This window comes from Micromys minutus, assembly GCF_963924665.1.
Source record: "Micromys minutus genome assembly, chromosome: 11".
Lineage (NCBI taxonomy): Eukaryota > Metazoa > Chordata > Mammalia > Rodentia > Muridae > Micromys > Micromys minutus.
The window spans coordinates 19,360,590-19,376,060 of NC_137980.1; the positions used below are offsets into that span (position 1 = coordinate 19,360,590).

Here is a 15,471-nt window from a genome sequence, read left to right on the forward strand (position 1 = left end):
TGTGTATAACTTTTATGATGTATGGATTATATTTCAACTTTTCAAATCCATGACGAGAGAAACAGTGGCCCCCAAAGTGTAGGGGCATGGGACAAGTTCTACACAAGCCTCCAATCTACTCCCATGTTTGGGAGCAATTCTTAAGTACAAGCCACGGAGAGGCAACTGGTCTGAATACAGTGCTTTTGATGCATCTTAATCAGAAACCTTCCAGTGGGACTAACTAGTCAGAGAATCCTTCTACATTGTTTAGAGCCTCTTTTAACTTACCCCTAGCATTTGATTTTAACCCCTTAACCCCATTTACTCATCGGCTAAACTGAGCAGGGCTAATACTCCCCCAGCTTTGTGTGTGTTGGGGGGTAACCTCTTGTCTCTGGTTGGGTGCTTGTGGGAGGGTGACAGTGAGTATAAAATCCAGGGCATGCTGGGACACTGAGCTACCCTCTGGCCCTTGTTTTATTTTCACTGGTTTTGGGTTCGAGGCTAGATAGCCAGATAACTAGCCTTGGATGCTCAATCCTGCCAAGAGCTGAGGTTCCCAGCACGAGCCACAATGGCGGCTCTCTACATCTTTGAAAGGGAAGCAATGAGGAGCGAAGGGAAAATATTTTGCCTGCAGGGCAAACTCTTCTGAAACCAAAGGTCACACGGCCTGTGATAATTCACTCACGTGGTGGTGAGATCGTGCTTAACAGTGTGTGAGGTTGACGTGCAACTGAAGAGACATAGCAGAATAATATTAAATGCTTGAGAAACACACATTAGATGGGCAGCATCATCCCCCTAACTTCCTGTGATCTGACACAAAAGGCCCCTGGAAGGTTCTGAAACAAACCCCCAATTCCCTTGATCTTGATAAAACCCCACCCCCGCCTCTGCTGAAGGTGAGCAGGGCATCTCCTAGCAGAAGACTGGAAGACGAACAACAAGGAGAAGGAAAACCCTGTCTTAGCTACACAGTGGATGTCCTATTGAAACTACTTTTTAGTACGTTCTTTGCACTTTCCTAATTAATTGTTTCTACTTCAGATTGCCTCTACTGTGTGTGCCATGGTGAAATCTCACTGCAGGTGAGCTGGACAGTAAGAACTACAGACACATAAATGCTGTGCTAACCCAGGCTCGGGGAACCGCACAGTGTACACAAACAGTGGGACTGTGGCATGGGCTGTCAACCGTAGGCCATCCATGAAGCTCTGATATCTGCAGCAAGTATGTGAAAGTTCACTGTGGCCCTTATATGAAGAAGTGGGAAAGTATCTCAAAGGGCCACTCAGGTAGATGTGCTAAGGGTGTAGGAAATCAAATCTCCTGGAGATTATACATGCAAGGTTGCATTTAAGCCTTGGGACATTTTATACCTGAGTCTCATTACCCCTGTCCTACTGATGGGGATGTTGGGAACTGGTTTTAAGGCTTTGTCTTAATTTGGCCCCACAGCTGTGCTTCCAGACCTGAAGGTCCCTGGCCTCAGCTGGCTTCGACTGATTATAAAGACTTGCCATACAACCAATGGCTGGGCAAAAAGACCGAGGCAAGACTTTTAGATTCTCTGGCTTTGGACAGAAAGGAGAGAGACAGAATCACCAGGACTCTGAGGGAGAAGGACCAGATGTAAGAGCTCCAGGAAAGAAAGCACCCAGCCATATAAGAATTCTGGGAGATAGTTCTAGTGGCCACTCCCCCAACGGGGTCTAGGGTAGCAGAAATGAAATGTTGATTTAGCAAGTTGACTCAGGAAAGTTAGAGGGGAGACTGTATGCTAGCTGCCAGGGGCTTGGGGTGGGGGGTTAGAAATGCTCAGCCTTTGAGTTAGTCAAGGCATATCAAAATTAAATGGTGTGTGTGTGTGTGTGTGTGTGTGTGTGTGTGTGTGTGTCTTTCGATGGAGAATCTAGAGAGCTTCTGGACAGGTGTCAAAACTTGTTGGCCAGGAGCTCAGAGCAAGTTAACTAATTCAGGGCTCTGGCTGAAAGCATAACCCTCCGGGAGCACAGAGTGGGTGAACTAATTCCCACTACAGGGAAACCAAGGTGCAGATGAGTTGTGTAGTTTGTCTCAGATCAGATAGCTGTAAAATGATAAAACAAGGCCTGGACATGTGTCACCGTTCTTTCCTCCATAACCCGCTGCTTTAGCCGCCTGGGCATATTTGAAATGCTCACCAAAAATGACATCTTGTCTTTTGATGACATCTTTCTCCTGCCTACTGCAAAAGGAAGGGTCCACCACGAGACTCCAGGACTCTGCTTCAAACTCCCGAGCATCACTGCTGAGATCACTCCACAGAGAAGAGTCCACCACATCTAGAAAAGAAACGCCAGAAGTGTGTGAAGCATGCATCACGAAGAGATCTTCAAGTACCGGGTCCTCAGGCTCAAACCCGCTAAAGGTACAGAAAGGCCCTGGTGAGAACAAAACAGTTCACACCTGAGGCATCTGAAAACCAGACATGAAATGGTCCACAGCAAGACAACTGCCACAAGAGCAAAGAAAAGTGGTGTCCAACAGGAACTGGACAGGGAGGTTATGAAATCCCTGGAGATGTCTTGGTTTGCTTGGGCTCACTCTAGCAGAGCACGTTCCCTGCTTGCAGAGTCTTGACCTCACCAATTTCTTTTGCCTGGGTTATTTTATACAGTTTACTCAAATATGAATCTGAACTTGTCCACTTGGCTATTCCCCAGGACGTGGCAAAACAGGAAGCCCGGTGTGAGGCTTGAGTCCCGTGAGTACAAACTTTTTTGAATGAGCTAAATACATGCACCAAACACCTTCCAGGAAAAGAACTACATGCAGACACACGCATGCAGATGCATGTGCACGAATGCACAGGAACCTCTCAGGAAAGCCTGTTTGCCCTAAACAATGCTCCTTAGAGATCCCAACTGATGGTCATAAAGAAGGAATGACAACAGGCTTTACAGAACCAGAACCCACTGGTCCCTATGCAGCACTCTCTCTCCTTCTATTTGTTGACTTCATTTATTGAGGGCAACCTGGAAGCACAAAACCACTCCCTAGGTTGAACTGCATCCTAGAAAATACAGTCCGAAGTGCTTTATTTTCCAGAAGCAGCAGGCAACAGGCAGGTCGCAGATCACATCTCCCAGTGATCCAGGCAGCAGTCTCAATTAAATATGCGTTTGCGGATTCTGCTCTGATCTCTCAGTAGCTATGGAGCGTTTCCAATGATGCCGGCAGAGAATCGTTCATTCCTTTAATTGTATCCAATTGTATCCATCTCTTAGCAATTGTATCCATCTCTTAGGAATGTGTTGCTGATCATCTGAGTCCTGATCACGCCCTCCTAGACTAAGTTGTCATTTCTAAAAACTTTCACTGAATTCGTTCTTTGACATTTCCCACGTGTATAAAGGACATTCTCAGTCCTCTCTCCTCTCTTCCCCACCCCTCAGCATCCCTAACAAGTCACTTTCCTACATTCAGGTATTTTTTTGAGACCCTTAAGAAAAGTAGACTCTACATCAAGTAGATACCATATGACTTCTAAAAGAACAACAAAAAGCCACAAGGAGGGCCAACAGGTGAAGAGTCTGGTATGTAAGAATGACAAACCAAGTTTAGATCCTCCAGAAACTATGCAAAAGCCGGACAGGCATGGTGGCCTGCTGTAATCCCAGGACTTGGGAGGCAGGCCTGAGGGTAAACCGGCTGGCCAGACTTAACCAGAATTGGTGAACTTTGAGTTTGAGAGATCTTGCCTCAACATATCACGCCAAGAGTTGCTTAAAAAGACACCCAACATCAGTGTCAGGCCTCCACACATATGTTCTCTTATTTACACATGTGTATCCTCACACATGTGTACCCTCACACACGTGAGCATGCATATACATTTGTATACCACACACACATAAACATAAGAAAAAGAACAAAATAATACATCTTATTTCTTGCACAGAATACTTTTTTCGGTTAAATACGGAGATAGAGGAATGTGCGAACATCTTCTTACCTTCCATCATGAATGACTCCGTGGAAGGAGAAGAGCCCATGGACTGGAACAGCTCATCAGAATGAGACCTGCTTCTCCAGCTGTTACTGTCACCCTCAGACTCCAAGGACGTCGCTGCCCTCCTGAAGCTGGGAGCACAAAAGGGTGACACTAGTTATCGCCAGCCAGCATCCGGGGAAATGGAAACGAAGCAGCCTGCCGAGCCTCACCTTTCCAAAGTGGTGCCTGGAACACTTCTGGACAGTGTATGTACCTGCCCTGCAGCTTCCTTCCTTCCAGCCGGCAGTCCGATAGGCATGGAGGAGGAAGGGTGCAAGGAGAGCCCAGGGGGTGGGACGTCTCTAACTGAAGTGCCTGGAATCACAGTAGACACTCCATGTGCCAGTGCAGCATTTACACGCAAAGAAAGTCAGAGATGTCCAGACAGGTAAACCCGCAAGCAACCACTTCTACAGTGCTGTGGCCCAGCCTAGAAACTAGTCTCTCTGCCACTTCCTGGCACTTTTCCAGTGTCCCTTCCTTTTCTCACCCTCCCACCACCCATGCTTCAGGGCTCCTTCTACACCTTCCCTTGGGGACTGTGGATGTCTGGGATGACCCAAGCAAACAGGTAAATGGAATGGGGAAGCACAGGCCAGCTTTCCCATAAACCACTGCTTGTACTCCTCCAAGCCAGCTTTAAGTAGGTGCAAGGTATTATTAGCCCTGTTGGCAAAGTGCATATGGTGTGTGTAAACAAGCTTGTACACCCAGGGAGCAGGTCAGGGGAAAGGAATGATGACAGAGAGTCTGCCTATTCCTTGTGGAACAAGACTCTCAGGCAAACAAAAGCCAAAGCCCAGCCGGACAACAAATGGACACATTTACATCTGGTTTGAGGTATAAACAAGTCAGAGGGTGCCTCAGCCCCTTTGGATTGTAGCTGTCAAGTACACAGTGTAACTACTGAGTACACAGTGTAGCTACTGAGCACACAGTGTAGCTATTGAATACACAGTGTATCTACTGAGTACACAGTGTAGCTATTGAGTACACAGTGTATCTACTGAGCACACAGTGTATCTACTGAGTACAGTGTAGCTACTGAGAACACAGTGTAGCTACTAAGTACACAGTGTAGCTACTGAGTATACAGTGTAGCTATTGAGTACACAGTGTATCTACTGAGTACACCATCTGGAGCAAAGGGATAATGTGTTTACAAAGGCCCCAGGATGTAACAAGGAGGGATTGTGTACATCTCTGCTTTATCCTCATGTATAAAGAGAAGGAATAGATCGCATTGAAATGTCTAAATTCTAAGCTTCTTTTTAGTCACCCATTTAACCTTATGACAATGAGAAGCATCTCAGAACTGATTTCAGAGGACTTTGAGGCCAAAGCAAGGAGCTTAGTAGCAAGAGAGTGCAAACCAACTTGTATAATGCCACCCCCAAAAGCGTGTCCCCGGGACTCAGCACACTTGATTGTCGCCACCAAAGTGGTTTCCAAGATGTCAGTTACTCTTTGCTACAGGGCTAAACTGAAAAGTGAGCAGGAACTTAGAATTCCTGCCACTCAGCATGCAAAGCAACCTCAGAAGAAATTGCAAAATCTCTCAGGATAAAGCAAATGTTTTTTCACACTGAGGATATATTAGCGTGGCTGGCTCTTGTGTGTAACACAAGGAAGTATCGAAGGTTCCTGATTGTTTTCAAGAGAAACTATTTAAACCTCAGCAGTGTGTAATTACAACAACAACAGAGTCATCAAATTTAGAAATATACAAATAAAACATCAGCATGCTTTACAACTTCAGTATCACACTGGAGGTGCTAATGAGTCTACAACCTCACACGCAACTAATCCAAGCATGGGCTCTCCGTAACACTGGCCACAGGGACCAGCAAAAAATGGACAGATTCCAACGGACTGGAAAAAGTATGGCGCACATCATTCTTTTTTTAAGTTCTTGTCATTTCCTACATCACTTACTTCCAAGGATGGTCTGTGGTTTGTTCTTGTTGTATTTCTCTTGGAGTTTCTAGTAAAAAAACATATTAGAAACTCATAAATTAAAATTAAAGAACCAATGGGCTACAAGAAAGGGCACCTGGTTACACAGAATAGGGGCCTCATCTGCTTCACAGTCATTGTCTTATTTGTTTCAAAGAAGAATTCAAAGCAGAAGACAGTACACAGAACAAAAGGGAGTGTAGTGACAACGAAATGTGCAAGAAGGACCGAGGATGAGCCTCACTCGTGAACACTCAGTGCTTAAAGGACCCAGGGCAACCAGCATACACAACGCAAGCGCGCAGACCCAGACCTACCAACATACACAACGCATGCGCGCAGACCCAGACCTACCAGCATACACAACGCATGCGCGCAGACCCTGGGGAACGAGACCTGCCGACACTGCCTAGATTCTCTTTGTATCTCTGTGGTATCACTTTTTACAGCAACCCTCAACTAGTCAGTTAACACAGAACTTTGTGACGAGGACCCCCTCAGCCCCTTCCACACTACAGGAGCATCTTGTTCAAACTCACACACATCCCACACACGACTGTGGGGTGGCAATGAAATGACTGGAACCCAACCATCATCACCTTCGTGACCCGATCCCCAATGTGCATGCTAGCACCATGCCTCCTGGTAGACTTCCAGCCACAGTGGTGCTCCCAGGGAAAAGTACTAGAAATGCCGACCCCCGGGAGCCACCCAGACCTCCAGAATCTGAAGACCTGCGAGGGGCCCTAGAAGTTGAGGATGTTACATACGGTCTTGTGGGTAATTCTGATTATGGATATTTGAGAATACTGCTCTACATAGAAAGCCTAGCCTGCACATCTCACATAACACAAGCGGATCTTCTCTCTGTTGTGAAAAGTGAACAGCTAGATTAAATAGTCACACAACGCGTTTGAAGTAAATCTAACAGCAGTAAGGGTTCAGCATCCAGCAGCAAATGATGCAAACATGCAAGCCAGGCCCAGAGCAGTGCGGGGACTGGGAGGTTACCTTGGTACACGGAGGCACGGCATCTTTGCAGCCCTTGTGTGCGTTTGCCTTACAGTCTGAAACAGAAGACACAAAAGTTTCTGTCTGACTGAAATGAATCTGGAGTGAGATCACATCGTGCTTTTATGGGTCATTATAAAAATGACACAAAGTGGCACACATCTTTAAGAAGCCGAATACTTAGATGAGGCATAGCGCCACACAAGCATCAGCATACGTGGGAACTCTGAGTTCCGTGAAGCTAGTTCTTGCCGTCTGTACTTACCTTATAAATTATAAAAGCCTGCAGTTGTAGAGACTAGACAGCTCTGTGTCTACCTCAGAGATTTCTAATGCTTTCCTGGTAGCAACCTTCAACTTTAGCACAGGCAAACTGTCTGTGAGGATGGGGAGGGAGAAGCTCACAATAATGCTGGCAGGAAATAGAAAGCATTGTCAACTTCAGTGGGAATTCCCATTAGCAAGAAACGGGGGGGGGGGGGGGGGGACGGGGGCTGGAGAGATGGCTTAAAGTCAGCAGGACATACTGCCTTGCCAAGGACTGGAATTAAGTCTAACCCCAGAGTATCCAGCAAACTTCTCTAGCCTCTGCCAGCAACTTCGCTCACACGAACACACCCCCCTACAGTCACGTGTACATATATACACTTTAAAATAAAAATAAATATTTAAGAAGGAAAGAGACTGAAAGCAGGCAAATTTTATGAGAACAGTTTGCCCCTCACTCCTGTAGTCTCATGTCTCTGGAGAAAGGTAAGACAAGCTTTCTGCCCATAGGGACAGAGACCAGGCTGTCTCTGTGTACATGGGCATCCATGGGGCCTGTAGTCTGGAGGAATCTGTGTTTCTTTTCTGGCCTGCTTCCCATTCCTCACTACCCTCTCAGCACACACCCCTACCCTGCATCTCACAGGAGGAGCTCTGGAATGTCTTTGGGAATTGTTCCATAAAAACCCTATATCAGCCCACCAAAGCCACACTGCAGAAGAGCTAGCAGCTCATTGGGAGCCAGGCAGGAAGCTGAGAGCTGACCCCTAAACTGTCCTTCAGTGGTCCTAAAAGGCATTTCAGCCAACGACCTAATACCAGTGAGCAGAGCGAGGCAGCTCGATATACTGGCTCCCCACACAAACATTGAAATCCAGTGTCTTTCTTCGCATTTCCAACCAGGAGTAGGAGAGGAGAGGAGAGGAGAGGAGAGGAGAGGAGAGGAGAGGAGAGGACAGGAGAGGACAGGAGAGGACAGGAGAGGAGAGGAGAGGAGAGGACAGGAGAGGAGAGGAGAGGAGAGGACAGGAGAGGAGAGGAGAGGACAGGAGAACAGAGGAGAGGAGAGGAGAGGAGAGGACAGGAGAGGACAGGAGAGGACAGGAGAGGAGAGGACAGGAGAACAGAGGAGAGGAGAGGAGAGGAGAGGAGAGGAGAGAACAGGAGAGGAGAGGAGAGGAGAGGACAGGAGAGGAGAGGACAGGAGAACAGAGGAGAGGAGAGGACAGGAAAGGAGAGGAGAGGACAGGAGAGGAGAGGACAGGAGAGGACAGGAGAGGAGAGGACAGGAGAGGAGAGGACAGGAAAGGAGAGGAGAGGACAGAAGAGGACAGGAGAGGACAGGAGAGGAGAGGACAGGACAGGACAGGAAAGGAGAGGAGAGGACAGGAAAGGAGAGGAGAGGACAGAAAAGGAGAGGAGAGAACAGAAGAGGACAGGAGAAGACAGGAGAGGACAGGAGAGGAGAGGAGAACAGAGGAGAGGAGAGGACAGGAAAGGAGAGGAGAGAACAGGAGAGGACAGGAGAGGGCAGGAGAGGAGAGGAGAACAGAGGAGAGGAGAGGACATGAAAGGAGAGGAGAGGAGAGGACAGGAAAGGAGAGGAGAGGAGAGGAGAGGAGAGGAGAGGAGAGGACAGGAGAGGACAGAAGAGGACAGGAGAGGAGAGGACAGGAGAGGGCAGGAGAGGAGAGGAAAGGAGAAGAGAGGAGAGGAGAGGAGAGGAGAGGACAGGAGAGGACAGGAGAAAACAGGAGAGGAGAGGAGAGGACAGGAGATCAGAGGAGAGGAGAGGAGAGGAGAGGAGAGGACAGGAGATCAGAGGAGAGGAGAGGAGAGTACAGGAGATCAGAGGAGAGGAGAGGAGAGGAGAGGAGAGGACAGGAGATCAGAGGAGAGGAGAGGAGAGTACAGGAGATCAGAGGAGAGGAGAGGAGAGGAGAGGAGAGGACAGGAGATCAGAGGAGAGGAGAGGAGAGTACAGGAGATCAGAGGAGAGGAGAGGAGAGGAGAGGAGAGGAGAGGAGAGGCAGAGATTATGAGACCCCACTGATCAAACTCACAGGGAAAGTCCACTGGGCCTCAGGCCTGGAGACAGAGATAGAAAATGAAGATTTTAAAATATGCCTCTGATAAGGGAGAAGAAGAAAAGGGGTTCCATAAACTCCAACCTGAGGGCATAGAAAAAGAAAAGGCTATGGGCAGGCCAGCCAGATGAGAAGAGAGTAGAGCTTTGTGAGACAGAGAGACTTCCAGGCAGGTAATGGGCAAGGACAGATTCTCAACAGGACAGAGGCAGATCCATGTGACCAAGGTATCAAAGCATGGCTGTGAAATCAAACTTCAAAAATCCCAAGACGGGGGGAAGAAGGTCCTGATTATAAAATCGGCAAGGGCATACAAAAACAGAAACCGGAGATGACCGTTGCCTAAGAGAAAAGCCAGAAAAACGAAATCAGAATAGTAAAAGCCCAAGCCACAATGGAAAAGGGCATCATAAAGCTGAACGGGCGAGCTCGGGGGCAAACAGAAAAGTTCCGCTGTTTCCTAACAAAAATGATGAACTGACACATGCTCCAGACACATGCTGATAGTATCCGTGCGACGGGACATTTAAACGTATTCTGGCATAGAGGCAGAAAGAGGGACAAAGTCACACAGGTCCCAGATTCTCCAGTAATAACAATAAGTGTTCAACTGCACTGGACCTCGTGGATCTTGGAAGCTTGAAGGGAAAGACTTTGGAGTACGGTTTTATTTAGGCAGATAAACTACAGTTTGAGTGGGAAACAAACAAAGTGCCTAAAGGTTGCCAGAAACTATCCCATCCCATCCTAGCCTGAGCCCGGCGATTGGGTTGACAAAAGCCCTTTGGTTTTGTTCTTAAGATTTCTTTTTCTTTTTAGTTATGTCTATGTGTCTGTACATGAGGATGCTCAGTCCAGTGAAAGGTGCTCTCAGGGGCATCAGATCCCTTGGAGCTGGAGTTACAGGTGGTTGAAAGCTGTCCAGAGTGGGTTCTGCAGCCAAACTCCAGTCCTCTGCAAGAGGGACATTCGCTCATAGCCATCCAGCCCTCTCTCCAGCCTAAGAGTAAGCAGTGACCCAGGCGAAAACAAAACAAAAAGCCTGCTGGGCTCAGCGATGTACATTTGTAATCTCAGCACTTGGGAGATGAAGGCAGGGGGATCAGGAGTCAACCTTGGCTACATAGTGAGTTTGAGGAGAGCCTGGGCTATAAGAGACCTCAGCACAACAAAACAAAGGGAGGAAGGAAGGAAGGAAGGAAGGAAGGAAGAAAGGAAGGAAGGAAGGAAGGAAGGAAGGACAGAAAGAAGCAAGGAAGGAGGTAGAAAAGGAGGGAGATAGGATGGCTTAAGAGCCATTGCAAGCACACACAGAGAGCTAAATCAAAGCATCAGATTGTTCCTGAAACATCAAAGTCAATTCCCTACATTACAAAAAAGAATGCAATAATGCAACAATTGAATATATTCATGGAGGGAAGAAGGAGGCTCACATAAGGAAGAAAAACGTTATTAAATTATGAGCCTTACACAGCCATAACACTATCATTAGTAGATATTAAAAGCCCTTATCTTGCCAAATTGCAGGAAACAATAAAAGCAGACAGCACTCGGTCTAAAGAGCCGGGCCAGACAGGGAGGAAAACAGCCAGGAACTATCAAAGATAGTTGGAGGCAGTAAAATTAAATGTAAATAAGAACAGCCCTTTGTTATAAAACAAGATCTTTCCGTTACATTACAGATTCCCCCGGGCTAAATTAAAGACACATACCCCAAGAACGAAAACCACAGAAACAGTCATGTGGCATACAAAGAAAAGGAACAAAGAAGGAGGTCACATCTGAGAGAAGCAGAACTCAGTACAGGAGGCAGGAAGGGACAAAAACATGCAGGTGAGATAAACACGCGTGTGAGAGGGCCTGCTTACCAGAGAATGTCACATCAACATTCACATGAGCACCTAAGCCAGAGAGACATGAGAATACTACAGAACAGCAATGTCTGTGAACTGTTAGCAACTAGGAATCTAACAGAGAAAATACACTAAGATTTTAGTACTTCTACAATGTATTCTCTTACATCATACTATAAAGTTAGAGCTATTAACCCTTATGCATAGATGATTATACACCTGACACAGTAGAGACTCCCTCTGCCATTGTCTACTACCCAATGTCAAAATGTGATAGTAACCCAAGTTTAAGCAACCAACACCCCCCTCCCAATAAAAACCTTGTAAGTCCCCAAACTAATTCTAAAAATCACCACGGTACAAAGAGACTAGCAAGTGTACACTTTAACTCACAACCTAGTGGTAGAATTCAATCTAAGGGACGACTCGGCAGTGTAGACAGATCTGTGTGAAAACGAATGTTCATTTGTGTTATAAAAATATAGGGAAAAGATAAGTACCCCATGAGAAATGACTAAGTACTCTTGATAATATCATCAAACGCAATCTCAGATTAAAGGCTGCTGCAATGTTTTGGGGGCTGGAAGAGACTATAAGTAATTAGTGGCTGCTGGGGGGTGGGGGGAATTTCATGTCCCCAGGATGAGCCTTCTAAGTGGCTACCCAGCACCGCATGCTCAACCCTCAACACAAGAGCAACATTAGATGGACTCAGGTAGTATATGTATATTTATTTAAAAATTGTAAAAATAATAATCAAGGAGGAAGGAAAACAACAGATGACGCACGAGAGTAGAGGGGCTTGGAAGTGGAGAAGGGGAACATGGGGTAGCAAGAGAAGACAGTAGGGAATTAAAGATGGTCAAGGTATATTAAACGCATGAATGGAGCGTCATGACAAAACCACTTAATCTGAACACTATTAAATGCCAGTAAAATAATAACTTAGCAGCAAAGCTTTGGCAGGTGGAAAAGTTTGAGATAACTTAAGCTTCCATTCATGCTGCACATCTTCTCTAAGTCTTCCTGTACTTTTTCTTTTTAAATGTAATATCTGGTTTGACAGCTGAGTGTGTCTGCAGGACTTTGAGCGATCTCTAGCTTCGACCACAATGCCACCAACGGCCACTTAGTGGACTCAGCTGGAGCAGGTCTTGCTTACACATCAGTTTACCTTAGGGATGATGAATTGAACATAAGTGTTAAGGGTCAGCTTTATGCTAGCACCTGTAGGAGCCGTGAAGAATTACTAGGCCCTCTCTCTCCTTACAGAACGTATGGAATGGTGCTAGGCTCTCTCTCCCCTTACAGAACATATGGCATGGTGAAGAGATGGACAAGAAAATTGACATGGATATTGCCATAATGTAGATGGTGATAAATAACCGGGCCTGGGATTTAATGATGGGGAAATTGCAAGCCTGGCACAGGGTAGCCATGCCTAGGAGGGGTTATCTGATGACCTACAGGGCTTACTGAAGGAAGAACCTCAAAGACAGAAGGCACCAGGTCAGGAGCACGCTGGCTTGGGAGAAGAACAGTGAAGATGGCAGAGTCCTGGTTAGTTCTTTGTCCCCTTGACTCAAGCTAAAGCCATCAGGGAGGAGGGAACCCCCATTAGGAAAATGCCTCCATCACCTTGGCTTACAGGTATTTTTGTAATTAATGATTGATTGGCATGGCCCAGCCCACTATGGGCAGCACTACCATTGGATCGGAAGGCCTGGGTTGTACAATAAGGAAGGCAAGTCCACAGAGAACAAGCCAGTAACAATATTCTTCCATGGCCTCTGTTTTCAGTTCCAGCCCTGCCTTGGTGCCTGTCTTGTCTTTCCTCTGGAAACAGGGTGCAGCAAGGAAATAAGCCCTTCCTTCTCTAGGTGCTTTTGGTCATGATATGTTGAGGACCAGAGCTGGTCTAGGACTTTCCCTGAGGCCCTGATATATAGCAGAGGAACTTAGTCCCTTGTCTAAAACCAGGTACATGCTTGGCAAGGCCAGGAATACTTTAGGGGAGTTATAGTTTTCCAGATCCCAAAACCTCATTTTTTTCCTCCTTTTAGGGCTAGGGTTATTGGTCCTAGGGCTTTGCATACTCTGTTTTGTTGGTTTGCTTATTTGTTTGTTTGTTTGTTTTGATGCCTTTAAATTATCCTTTGTTCCCATTATGCATGATTAGCTTCCTGATTCGCTGATTTCTTCCCACAGTATGACAGCTTTCTGCTGACCCTGTTTCCTTTCTCTCCTGAAAACCGTACAGAAGATGCTGTATTTCTTAAGAAAGTTGCTTGGCATAAGACATAGCTTATGTAAGATCTCGTGATTTTCAAACTTTCCTGTCTTCTCTGTTTTCTGATCCCCTGGTCCTTCCTGTTAGAAAACTGTTATTGAAAAACTGACCTGCTGGTCCAGCTTAATGGAGTTTATCACAACCATAGAAAACAAACATAAAGGGAACAATTACGATGGTGGCTCTAGGTGACTGAGAGCAGCGGTGAATGACAAGTAGGTGGGCTTGAGATACACGTTGGAAACAGAGCAAGAGAGACGCTAAAGGACCAGCAGTAGCATGCAAGAGAAAAGGAGCCATAAACAAACCCTCTAAAGTCTTGTTATAAATATCTGTCTCAGTTGATGGGTGGATCGGCCTGCCAGCAAGCACTGACATAAAATCAAGATCTCAGTTTCTGACATATAACATTCAAAAGCTGGGAAATAATCCACGTGGAGATGTCCAGCAGACAATGGGGTAAACAGGCTTAGACGTAAGAAAGACGTCAACTGCACAAAGTCCTGAATGACCGGTATGGACCACTGCAAGGCAAAATGGCTCATGACATGTGAGGCTCTCAAGTGAAAGTCGATGCAAACGTGCTTAGCAGTGGCTTTCTTTACCCTTGGGAGCTTACAGGACAGGGAGACAATATATCACACCTAGTTCACAAGCACTTACTGGCACATTGGAGTGACTCTTTCCCCAGGAGTGTTTTATCACAACCGGAACACTGCAGAACCCCGGAGAATGTTCCGGGGACAAACTGATGCCGAGTGAGTTTTTCTTTATCTTTAGTGTCCTTGTTTTTCATCTTCAGAAGCAGCAGTCACGACAGGAAAAAACGGAGCAAGAAGCATAAATAGGAAACAGTCATCATCGAACACTCTTTGTGGGACCCCGTGCATCTGTGTGAGCTGACCCCTGCACGGGCTTGCCTTAATCCCAGTGACCTGACAAGAATCCTAAGAAGAGGCACATACAGTCAGAGAGAGGCGGGCGATGGACGGGGAAGACCTGTGGAAACTACTCTAACTGCAGATTTGGAAGCTGCCTGCACTGTATAGCAGTTAGGTGAAGACACAGTTACCTTAGATTTGTTCCGAGGGCTGGTCATCCTGTTCATGAGGAAGCTGAAAGTCCGGCTCACTTTGTACTTTTCAGACTCTGATTTGGCAGGAATGATGTACTCGTCCCATTCTTCTTCCTGAATTCTACAAAAAAAAAAAAAAAAAAAAAAAAAACCTGTGACCAGGCTTTACGGGACTAAAGGAGACAGAGGATGGCGCGAACATATGTCTGTACGTATATCTGTATGGGCGCGGTTAGATTTTGCTTTAAATGGTTCTAAAGAGAAAGACAGCAGCTTCTTAACTAAAAATGAGTCATACAGATGGACGAACGGGTGATTTGATAAAGCAATGCTAACAACTGTCGAATCTAATTGTATGAGCAGTCATCATATACTTGTTTCAACTTTTCTATATTCCTGAAAATTATACAGAAGTGCTTGGGGGATATATTTTTATAACCTTACCCTGAACACATGCCAAAAAACTGACAGCAGGAAGACAGACTTTATTTAGTTATCTTGGGAACAGTAATGGTTTGCAATAGGACAGGCATTTCCCTGGTTGATAACCGGTTGGGAAACAGACTGTGTGTCTGTAGTTTCAGCCTGCCCCACTCAGCCTGGTCGTTTCAATCTTAAGATTGTTGAGTCCTAGAGGAACCGAGGCTACCCAGGCTGCACACTAGAAGTAACTGAGCCATGATCACACCGACTGCCTTCCCGGTGTAGCCATTCCTAGAAGAAACAGACTGAACTATCTCAAATAAGACAAAATTAACTCCCAGTTACTCAACTCTATTTCTATTCTCCACATTACAGAGGATTTTATCAATAAACTATTAGTTCTTATTACAAATCTGTTAGGTTGATGGCACTACACCATGTTCTTCGGAATGCTGTAAGTGTGCTGTCTAATCCTTAGCCCCAGAGCA

General features: G+C 46.1%; 1 protein-coding gene across 1 annotated transcript in view; it reads right to left on the reverse strand.

Annotated features, from left to right (window-relative positions):
- Positions 1-15,471, reverse strand: part of ARHGEF28 (Rho guanine nucleotide exchange factor 28) — a 223,795-nt gene that overhangs the window by 65,469 nt on the left and 142,855 nt on the right. The window contains exons 14-20 of the mRNA XM_080924751.1: positions 14,558-14,681; positions 14,149-14,281; positions 6,989-7,044; positions 5,957-6,005; positions 4,192-4,336; positions 3,983-4,110; positions 2,169-2,309 (exon numbers count right to left, since the gene is read on the reverse strand). Of these exons, the coding sequence (XP_080780877.1) occupies positions 2,169-2,309; positions 3,983-4,110; positions 4,192-4,336; positions 5,957-6,005; positions 6,989-7,044; positions 14,149-14,281; positions 14,558-14,681 (776 nt within the window). The remainder of the gene's footprint in view (positions 1-2,168; positions 2,310-3,982; positions 4,111-4,191; positions 4,337-5,956; positions 6,006-6,988; positions 7,045-14,148; positions 14,282-14,557; positions 14,682-15,471) is intronic.